The following is a 12,120-nucleotide window of genomic DNA, read 5'->3' as shown; positions in this document are numbered from 1 at the left end:
CCTTTATAGTAGAACGGGACGTGGAAGGCTCAAGGAGCATAACTTTGGTTTTCTGCCAGTCGATATTTAGTCCAACTTTCGAGGCTTCTTCTGAGAGCCCCTGGAGAGTTTTGGTGACCTTTTCAATGGTGTTCGCAACTATCGCTATGCTGTTGGCAAAGTCAGCATCAGAGAGTTGCCGGTCTCCGAACTGAAGCCCGAACTAAAGGCGATTTATCGTGCTGGTCATAACACGGTCTATGATGCAGTTGAAGAGCATGGGAGCGGCAACGCAACCTTGTCAAACGCCAGTTTTCACCGAGAGTGTGTTACTGCTTCTTTCATTGACTTGCACGCAGCTCTCCGTATCATCATACAGCTTTTCAAAAAGTGAGCAATATTTCTTGAGTAGACCCGTAGTTCTTAGTATCAGCCAAAGTGAACGGCAATCAACATAATCGAAGGCAGCCTTAAAGTCTACAAATGCGATGTACGCTTTTCGGTGGAACTCTCAGGTCTTCTTGATCAACCGGCGCATAGTGAAAATTTGTTCCGTCGGCGACCTGCCGGGCATGAGCCCGGCTTGATGGACTCTTTTCTTTCTACGCAAAAAGGTGAAACAGCTGTCCAGGAATGACATGGTGAAGATTATACTAGGAAAGGAGAGAAGCGTCATCCCACGATAGTTGGAGTAGATTTGACGGCTGCCCTTACGTTTCCAGATTGGCAATATGATGCCAGCATTCGTGTCGTTCAGTATACTTTCCGTCGTCCAGATGATTAGTTGGAGCCACAAAATCATCGCTGCACCCTCGTACTTTAAGATTTCTGCAGAAATACCATAGACGCCATGGGCTTGATCATTATTTAACCGTTTTACAGCATTTCGGATCTCAGACGTGGTAAACGGTTGCGTTACGAGGTCGGAAGTAGCCTCGGATGTGGCCATGGCTGCTTGAACCAGATCTGGGTCAGGATGACTGCCTCGGCTTTCAGAATCGCTGAGAAGTGACTGCTCAAGGCAGAGACTTGGCCTGCATCGTCATCCAGCATGCTTCCGTCAACAGACAGAACATGGCTCCCGGTGGAAGTCTTCCCTTCCGTCAGCTCGCGGAGGTGTTTGTACAGGGAGCAGGTGTCTTCTTTCCTTGAAGCATCTTCAAGATCACTGGCTTTCTTGTCAACAAAAGTCTTCCTATCACTGTGCAGTAGGCTATTGCGCAGGCCATTGCGTCGTCTGTACTCTGGCATATTCTTTCTTAACCGGGCCTTCCGGCGCAGCTCAATCACGGACAGAGTCTCCTGGGATATCCATGGTTTATTCTTGTGTGTGCTGTGGCCAATGGTATTACCAGCAGAATCGAGTATGTTATATATGAAAGACTTTCCTGCTACTTCAGGGTCGTCCAGAACTTGAAGGCAGCTAAACCGGTTAGAGATATCGAGAGCATACTTCTGTTGCATCTCAGATATAGCCAGACTACTCATATTGAATTTGGGAGGCCGTCTTTCTTGTCGTTGCGTTCTCAGGCATAGCCTCAGCATGGCGACTACCATCTTAGGGTCTGTGTTTCCAAGCTCGGCCGACCTATAAGTCCGGCAATTCGTTACTGACGAACGCCAGCGACCCGAGATCATAACATAATCGATCATCTTCTTTGTCTGGCTGTCGTTACTATACCAACTGTATTTGTGTATATCTCGTCTCTGAAAGAGCGTGATTGATATGACCAGATTATGCATATTACAGAGCTGGAGGAGTCTTTGTCTGTTGTCATTCAGTGCATCCGGTCCCATATTAAAAAAACGAAATAGCCTATAACTCCTAAATTAGAGTCAGACCATCAAAAAAAGAAGTACACTATCAAAACGCTATTATTATACTATTAAAATGTTTTAATTCAAACTATAAAATGCCTGAAAATTTTTAAATTAGTTTTTTTTTGTTAGATAAAACCCAAGAATTTTGTTTTTGCAAAAAACGTCCTGTAGTAAAAATTACAATAACATCATGACACTTGTCACATTTACGTGGAAAAATTGATGATTTTCAATTTTAATGTTTAATTCAAACTAGAAAAATGCCTGAAAATTTTACAATTAGTTTTTCTTATAAATAAAATCCACTCGCTACGTGATTACGCTTACAGGTTTGCAGGCAACCAGTTATATAATATTAGTAGGATGGCCCAAACAACAATAATTTTCGATTATTACAAATGGTGATTAGATATTTGACAAGGGATTACAACAGTTCTAAATCATTAAAAAAGAAAACCAAAACTTTGATGCTTAGTAGAATTTGTTGTTAGAAAAACATCATTACCAAATTTATTTTCTTACGCAGTGTCTTTTTAAGATATGAAAAAAAGTTGAAATTTTTTTGAAGTTCAGTTCAGAATCACTGAACCATACTCCAAAAACATGCTTTAATAATGCTTTAATAACCGATAGACAAATTATTACTGCTTTAATAACCGTTAAAAAATAGTTCAGAAACATGCTTTAATAATCAAATATCTTTGTAAAGACTCTAGTATAAAAAGACAGTAAATTGTTTGCGTTTAGAAGACAAGCGACAATGAGAATTCATGTATAGAAGCCTGCTGTGTACTAAATGCCGGGAACCAGCGGCTGGTAATTTCAAAAATATTTGCATATATTTTAATAAGGGATTGCAACAATTCGAAAACCCTAAAAAAGAAAACCCAAAGTTTAAAACTTAGTAGATATCGTTGTTAGAAATCAGACTTGCTTTAATAATAAAATATCTTTGTAAAGACCCCAGTATGAAAAGACAGCAAATTGTCTGAAATTGTCTGCGGTTAAAAGACAAGCTACAAAGAGAATACATATATAGAACCCTGCCGCGTGCCGGGGCCCGGCGGCGAACCCGTCGTGTCTTTGATTACAGGTAAAGAAATTTGAAGAAAAAATTATTGTGCTTATAGCTTTGGTTCAGACACTATTAGTTTGTTTACAATACTTTTTTAACTGTTTCATTTCTAGGTCAAGTGAATAAATTGAATAAGTCACCTTTGGATAAAAAAGGTCAATGGGATCCAGAGCTCCAGGAAAAATCCTGTAGTCTTAAGAGGTATATCAGTGGAATTCAAGTGTCTTTAGCCCGAATTATTCAAGACGAAATAATGGCACTCGATTTGGCCCTTTTAGAAGTAGCTAAGAAGTCGAATAACATTGCGGGTAAGCTTTCTATTTTATTGACAATGTATTGTGTAAAAGATAAAAGGTTTGTTTCAATAACTTAATACAGAGGTTCCCAACCCTGTGCCCACCTCTCACTATTCGACAGAGACAGAATTTTTTTCATAAACATTATTTTAAGATATGATTTATTTTATTCATTTGTTGGTTGTTTTTTTTTTTTTTTTTTTTACTGCCTAGGTTTATTAAATATGTTCGATTCTTGTCCCAAATCTTGTCTAGCGGCGAGCCAGACTGCACTATTTACGCTAGCCTGGAACGGCTTGTGCCATTTGCACATCACATTTTGTGCACACAGAAAACCCGAAGTGAACGAATGGAACAAACACTACGAACTGATCCGATAAACTCCGAAGGCGCCAAATCACAAGGCACATAACTCTGATTGCTTCGGCGATCATCGGCTCACTTCGGTTTTTCCGCGTGTACATGGATTGGTGCACAAAAAGCATTCCCCGCCAGGAACCGCATTGTTGTCATTGTGATTGCTGCCTGCTGCCCTGTTCGGGTCGTGACAGTTAGATAAGAGACATGTTCGTCAGGCGAAACACGAATTAGTTGTTTTCTAAAAAAAAAAATCAACAGGCTAAAAGAGAGGTGCGTTATTTATTGTATTCATATGCGATGATCTTGAATAAACTATTTTGTTGAGGAGATAGTTATAGTTCGTGTTAAAATATATTTATGCATATAATGCAGATCAGACTTGCGCTATAACATTGATATTGTATTGTAGTTCAATTATCAATTTTTTATTATTTATTTTAGCCCTAAAATGAGCGGACCCAGTAAAAGACAACGAACCTGTAATTTTAACACTGACTGGGAGGAATCATAATCATTCGTTAATTTTAAAAATAAATGCGTTTGTTTGTTGTGTGGTAGTATCATGGTAGTGCCGAAAAAACATAACGTTGAACGACACTTTCAGACATATCATGGCAGTTTTAATGTGAATTATCCTCTTAAATCTGAAGTAAGAAAGAAAAAAAATTGTAATCTAAAATCAAGTCTAACAGCACAACAGATTGTTTTCACTAGACATGTGGCAAATTCTAAAAAGGCCACTATGGCTTCTTTCAAAATATCTCACATGCTTGCAAAATAGAAAAAACCTTTCATTTATGGTGAGTTTGTTTAAGGAACTATTTTTGACTGGTGCCGATTGTTTGTTTGATGGAGTTTCTACCAAACGTGAGGTTGTCTCAGCAATACAAGACTTACAGTTGTCAAATAACACATTCAAAAGAACAATACATGCAATTTCAACAGACGTACAAACTCAGTTAAAAACTGAGTTGGAAATATGTGACTGGTTCTTGCTACAATTTGACGAGTCAACAGATATATCAGACACCGCACAGTCAGCAGTTATGGTGAGAATGGTGTTTAGTAATTTCAAAGTAAAAGAGGATATGTTACAAATATTACCTATGAAAGTACAGACAAGGGGTGAGGATATTTATAATACATTCAAAACATAACGCCAAGTCAATAAATATGCCTTTGCACAAGCTGTTTGCAATAACCACTGATGGGGCGCCAGCAATGATGGGTAAAACAAAGGATGTATTGCCCTCTGCATGAAGGATGATTCATTTTCAAAATTCATGTCCTACCATTGCATTATCCATCAGATAGCTCTGTGTTGTAAAATTTTGTCACTTGAACACGTCATGAAAATAGTTACAAAAATAATCAATTCTATTCGAGCAGCTCCTTTGCAACACGGACTTTTCAAGGCCTTGTTAGAAGATCCTGAAGATAATGAACATGATCTTATTCTGAATACTGAAGTACGTTGGCTCAGTAAAGGAAAGGTTCTTACAAGATTATCAGTTTAATTGAAGAAATAAAAACATTTATAAACGATAGAAAGGAAAATTATGATGAACTAGCTGACTAGCTGGCTGATTGATTTGGGATTTCTCACAGGCATCATGGAAAAATTGAATTCTTTAAATTTGGAGTTGCAGGGTAAAGACAAAAGCATATCTGAAATTACAAGCTCTGTTAAGTCATTTAAACCTAAATTGGATTTGTTGATATTACATCTGCAGATCAATTCTCTCGTGCATTTCCCACATATGAAGAAAATCCTAGGTGGCAATGAATTAAATGGGACATTATTTATTAAGCATCTTCAAGAGTTAAAAAAAAACAGTTTGAAGAGAGATTTTTGCAGTTTAAACATATTGAGAAATTTTGGACCTTAAGAATGATATTTTCGTAAAATCCTTAATGTCAGAGGACTTTTGAAATGCACTGGATAGAGAAAATTTCCCATTGTTGAAAAAAGCGGCATATAAAATAGAATCATTTTTCGGTTCGACATATTTATGCGAATCATTGTTTTCAAACATGAACTTAATAAAATCAAGATACAGATCTCGACTCATCGATGAGCATCTTTATGATTGTCTGCTAACAGGATTATTGGCATACGCTCCAAATTATGAAGCTCTGGCCAATGAAATGCAATGCCAAAGATCACATTGACTTTATACCATGTTTTTTAATTAAATGTTTTCTTTGTATTTGTGTGTTTTGTTTACTTTCCTTACGTTTTGTAAATATATTTCTCTGTGTTTATGCAATTTGACAAAAATGCCAAATAGTTTTATTATTTTGAAACATTTTTGTTTATTATTTATTAATACATTATGACTATAAGATAATAATAAAATAAATTATGGGAAAATGACAAGTTATGGAAGGAGTTTGTCAATTTAAAATAGGTGGTGCCCACCACCCTACCGATATTTTAGAATGTGCTCTAGAGTAAAAAAAGGTTGGGAACCTCTAACGTAATACGTCCTACGAACTGCACTAAACATCAGTTTTGGAAAAACACCACATAGTCTTTTTAATGGAAAAACATGGGTGACAGAAAATTCAGGTGACAGGATAATTCAGAAATATTAGCTCTGAGCAAAGGTACTGTAAATGCCTAATGTACAAAATCAGGTTTGGTTGAGCTGACCGATGTTAAATTATATAACTCGAGCTGACCGTTTGTTAATTAATATAATTGATTATATAATATATAATACAAAGTAAATAATTCTAAACAGTAAAATTATATAACTCTATTCCTATTACTTATTTGTTTTAATATGAGTCTACTGATTCTTTTTAGGACTTAAAAAAAAAAATCAATTTCTGCTTGATTTGATTGACACAGCGTAATTAATGGCTAACATTTAGACTTTTAGTTTTTTTTTTTAGTTATTTATCTTTTAATAAGGTTCTTTCAGGTCTTCTTCTTAAATAATCCATCATGAACTAAAATAATGCGTTGCAAATTAAATTTTAAAAAGAATTTGAAGATTCAATTAAAATTTCATATCATTAGTGGCTTCCTTCCATAGATTTTTAATAATGGTTTCACAATAGAGTTTTGAGTGGATGAGGAGGGGCATTTTTATTCGTTATGAGGAGGAGGTATATTTATTTGATGATATTTATATTGAGGAGGAGGAGGGGCATATTTACTCACTTCATTCTTGGGGATTAGGATGGCTTCAGTCCATTCTGTGGACACTTTTGAATATAATGCACCTTAATCGGCTATTTTATCAAAATGATCTATTTATGTTTTTATCTTATTGTTACTGTTTTTTAACAAGATTATTAACTTTTAGAAGAGATATTATATCGGGACCCACAAAATAAAGCAATGAGGGTGGGGATATTATCAGAGTTCAATTATCTGCAAAATAATTTAACTCCATCGCTCGCATACATTTGAACCAAATTTAATGCCAATTTCAGTCCAGTGTGCCTGGTCTTAACTGATGAAGTTCTGTTTTCCTTTATCCTTTGTGGTTCTAATAGTTCCACATCATAACTCTCACCCACAGTTTATAGAATTAGCAGTATGATCATTCCCTATCTCACCCATTATAAAACCCGGACAGAGGTGCGAGTGTTCCAGAGAACGTTTTTGCAGATATAAACATAAGCGGCATTAGATCTTTTCATGGGTAGACAAGTCATATTTCTCTTGGACGCGAAACTTACAGATATAATAGAAATAATCGGAAATAAGTGGAAACACGCTATTATGAATAATGCACTTTGTAACCCTCTTGGACGCGAAACTTACAGTTATAATAGAAATAATCGGAGAAAAGTGAAAACCCGCTATTACGAATAATGCACTTTGTAACCATTTCTCATTGATTGACGGAAACAGACTAACCCGCCAATGCAGAAATAAGTGGGAGGAGCTTTTTGTTCGCACCGAGAATGCAGACCAGAAATGATCTGTGATAAACTTACTGGATAATTCTATAAACTGTGCCCTCACCATACAAAATTATGAAAAAATATTCGCCTTCTTTATACAAACATGTGGCGTTTTTGTAACCACCGGTCATTCTTTCTTTTTGTTAGTATCACAGTCATAAAACCAACAGAAATTCTAATGGAAGCTTAAGACCCATAAACGGATTTTGTTCGAAGAAATGTATTGGTTTTACAGCGTTGATTTCACCGAAATTTAGACAAATTCAGCGATCAAAGACAGTCGCAAATAGATAATAATAACTGACCATAAGCAAAATCCAATATATTGTGTTAGAGGCAAGGCCGTATCCAGAGGAGGGTTTGACCCCCCCCCCCCCGTGAAATTTTTGTCCGACTCGTAATAATGTAACAAAATACATATAAAAGATTTTTGATATTTTTTTGAGTTACCATTATATAGTTATTAGGTTTCAATTTTCACTAAAAGGAATATAAGGTTACTAAAAGATTCTAGAGAGATGTTCAGTGGCTTGTTGTTGGTGTTTGGGGTTTGACGCGTTCAACCAATAGGTCATATGCGTTCGTATCACTCAATTGTTCTGTGCCTTCTGTAATCACTAGCTTGCTTGGGTGTCACTTTGGTCAATATTCACTGAACCTGATCATGTATCACTTATCTTGCTATTGGCAGGGGATAATTCACCTGCAGCAACTGCCTGCATTGAAAAACAGGAATCAAAATAAAGCAAATGTGCTTAGTCTTACAGTAATTAAAATACCTATACATCACAATTATAATAAATAATACATTTTTAGATTATAACCTATTACATACCCCCATATATAGAAAATTAATCAGATAAAATATGAAAAGATAGATGAGGATAATAAAACAAATAAAATAGAAAAAGGATAACTCTAAAATAAAAAATTTTGGGAGGGGCATCAAGGCCAGCAAGATTAAAATAATATAGAAAATCTACCATTTATCTTGCTTATTTTAGGGGTTAATCCCCATCAGCACCTCCCATCAATTATGAACAGGAGCTATAATGATGCAAATACATTATCAAACAGCAAAATAAAAATTTTATAACTCCTTCAAACATGGCCATGTACCTCATGTTGAGTTCCTCAGCTGGAGGTTGATTAGGAGTCAGTGGAGGGGAAGAGTGTTTGTGTACTATGGGGATGTGTTCTGTATGTTTAGGAAGTTCTTTCTTCAAGACCTCAGCAGCAGTTCTCATGGGGACATTATTGGTGAAAGAGTAACTTACAATTGCTTTCTTCTCTATGAATACTGGGCACTCCCTGGCATTAGCAGCATAGTTACCATTGTAGTTAGGACACTTGAGTACCTGATCTTCATTTACTGTTTTAGATTTGGGGCATTCATCAAGGGTGTGTTGTCCACTACAAAGTAGACATCTTCTGCCTCTGCGGCAATTTGAGGCCATGTGGCCAAAACCTTGCACCCCAAACAGAGATTTTCAGAGGGGACTGAACATCCTGATTAAAGGTGCAAACCAAAGGGATTATTGATTGGCTTGTATTTTTAAAGGTCAACGTCGCTTGTTGTATTCTTTCATCAACTTCGACCTCCTTGACAAAATCATCCAGATGGGTGACCTCCTCAGATGGGATAAATACAATGCCTTTTCTGTTTCTGATTAAAGCAGGGTTAGAGGTAGGAGCAAACACAAACTTTACCTTACATCCATTTACTGCTATATCTGAAATAGAAAGTATAGCATCAGCCACTGACTGGTTCACAGCTATTACGATAATGGAGCCAGCTGGTACAAGTCTTTTGAACATTGAACCATATTGGTCCCTGCACTCATGATTTCGGAGAAGTTGAAACAGTGTTTTAGCAATAACTGTTCTACAGCCCAATGTCAACAGCTTAGGCCTACTGCTCTCATTTGAACCTTCAATACCTAAAGCCAAAATCCTTACACTACTGTTATTGGGGTCAGAGGTGACAGGACTACTAACCATCCTGTCAGTCATAACAAATAGAACCCCAAAGGGCTAAAACAATTCAAACAACAAAGTTAAATCACAAAAAGGAAATAAATCGGTCAAATAAATAAAACGAATAGGCTACAAGCAGAGGGGGGCCCTCAGTCAACAATAAGTTAAGCAAGCAATATAAGTCAAAAGCAGGCACAGTACGAAATTTCAAAGCAGGGTTTAAAAAGGTTTGATAAGCACTTTCAAGCAATTGGTAGTTGCAAAATGCAGGAATCTGAGAGAGTTTGCAGCCAGCACATTAACAGCCAAAGCAAGCCAAAGGCCAAAAAACGCACAACAAAGCGAGTGTGTCAGGCGTCAGGGACCTCAAAGGACAGAGCCTTTGTGTTTTAATCCACAAACTGTGGCACAGAGCTATCCCTACTAGGGAAATAGCAATTATGAATATATTTGGATCATTTCAATTTCAATTCGAAAGATTTGAAGCTGTTAAATTTTGTTGCTGTTGTTACAAGAGTCTAGCATTATGGGGATATCTGTAATCTGTATAAGAAAATTCATCTTCTTTTTCGTTCAGTGGCTTGATTAGAAGCTCCAGCTTTTTATATATTCTTCTTCGAAATTACTTTGTAAACTACCATACTGCCATATGGCACTGTTCCATGCACTGATTCATCACCCAAGTTAACAAAATTTATTTTTGTAATGTTCAACAGTGCACATTCAAAAAATAATAAAAGTCAATTTAAAAATTTTTTTACGAAAGCAAAGAGCGAAGTTGAAACTTAAAACGAGTAAAACTTGATTCGTTGTCGATAGCGCAACATATATTTAATAAGTCTAGCTCACATAAACTGATTTATGATATTTCCTGATTTCTGTAGAATACTGAAAAGCCTTTCAGCCTTTCAGCGACCATTATATCGATAACTTTTAGTATACCACCATAATGCCCAAGAAAATTCAAGTAAATTCAGCTACTAGAAAAAATTAGAAAACATTACGAGTCAGTTTATATGAACTAGTTTTGAAAGCAGAAGGCAAGATAGATTGATTTAGCTTGTTTTAAATTTCAACTTCAATCTTTACTCCCGTGAAAAAACTGATTTTTTGAAATATGTACACACATAAAAAAGAAAGTTTCAAACCAATGCAACCAGATTTTTTGTTAGTTTCTCTTAGCCCTGATTATTTTTTTTTTTGTCGTATTTTATACGTGGTCTTGACGTACTAACGATAATAAACATTAAAAAACGAGCTTTTCGTGTTAATAATCGGCACCACGCAATATTTTTTTCATTTTTATTTTTCTAGTTAAGGTTTCTTGGTCAAGCCTATTTACTTTAGAATTTGTTGGGGTTAGAAACTACATACGTTATAATTCTAAATTTCTAATCCAACTTGAGACAACCAATCTTTTTGGCCTAGTTTCAAGATTCGCATATAGATAGATATAATTAATCTTCACAATGGTTTACTTGCATTGAGGGCTACATGATTCAGTCCTCATACCCTGTAAGTTTCACACCTATCAGAGATGAAAAAGATTTTGGGCGTACTTCACAAACAGATGCATCCAAAGCTAGACCTGCAGTGTCAAGGCCTCTGGGAGTGTTGCAGCAAATGTGGCCAATAGGTCACGGCTGCGGAGTAACGTATGCAGCCATAACTCATGGTAATAAATGTGTATGTTCCCGCATCACGTTTGCTTGTACGTTATAATTATCATAAATTGTTATTTTTTAAGGTCATCGTTTATTAGAGAACTTCTGGAATAAGTTCTTCGTGTTTGAAGTAATTGTTAAACACGGTATTCACATTGTTTTTGGCTTTACCTGTATTAAGACTGCGTGCTATTTACTGCGATTAATATTACTACTACTACTAATAACTCACCGCAGCATCAAGCCACCTGAGGCCAACACAGCTACACGTACTTCTCCTCCATCCCAATTTATTCAAAGCCTCTCTTTTTACAACCTCCCAGGAAGTTCCAATTTCCTTTAAATCTTTCTTTATGACGTCCTCTTACCCCAGACAAGGACGACCTGCTTTTCGTTTAGCCCTAGACGGTTGGCCGCAAAGGAAAATCTTCGGCAATCTGTGATCCTTCCTCCGTACAACCTGCCCTAGCCATCTAAATCTTTCTTTCATTATAGCCCTAGAAAGCGGGATTGAACCATATCTTTCGTACGACCTACTGTTTGAAATACGGTCAGTCAGCCGGGTACCCAGAATAATCTCTGGGAAACATCTAGCAAATCTTCATTTGCTTTTCGAAGCGCCCATACTTCAGTTCCATATTTGGCAACTGTCATCACTGTGGCTTCTAATATTCTAATCTTGGGTTGCAGACTTATTTTCCTTTCATTCCAAATTTTTTTTAACTGTGAAAAAACACCCTGAACCTCGGCTATTCTACTTTTAATATCTTCACTGCTCCCGCCGTCTTTACTAATAATACTACCAAGATAAATGAAGCTGCCAACTTGATAAATCTTTTCGCTACCCAACGTCACCTTTTCATCTTCACTCATTTGTAGCCTTAGTGACTTGATCTTCCTAAAGTTAATTTTTAAACCTATTCTAGCACCCTCAACTCGCAAAAGCTCTAGAAATTCATTCATTTTGCTCACACTTTCATCTAGGATGCTAAAATCATCAACATAATCTAAGTCCAGGAAAGTT

The 12,120-nt window shown here is 36.5% G+C and overlaps 1 protein-coding gene across 1 annotated transcript in view; it reads left to right on the top strand.

The window, feature by feature from the left end:
* Positions 1–12,120, top strand: part of LOC148956896 (protein phosphatase 1L) — a 145,592-nt gene that overhangs the window by 87,741 nt on the left and 45,731 nt on the right. Inside the window, exon 5 of the mRNA XM_089096708.1 lies at positions 2,989–3,183. Within this exon, the coding sequence (XP_088952834.1) occupies positions 2,989–3,183 (195 nt within the window). The remainder of the gene's footprint in view (positions 1–2,988; positions 3,184–12,120) is intronic.

Source organism: Artemia sp. Qi Xiang Cuo, chromosome 1 (genome assembly GCF_049724085.1).
Source record: "Artemia sp. Qi Xiang Cuo chromosome 1, ASM4972408v1, whole genome shotgun sequence".
In the NCBI taxonomy this organism is placed as follows: domain Eukaryota; kingdom Metazoa; phylum Arthropoda; class Branchiopoda; order Anostraca; family Artemiidae; genus Artemia; species Artemia sp. Qi Xiang Cuo.
Note: the sequence above shows the minus strand (reverse complement) of the source record. Positions and strands in the feature narration are given on the sequence as shown.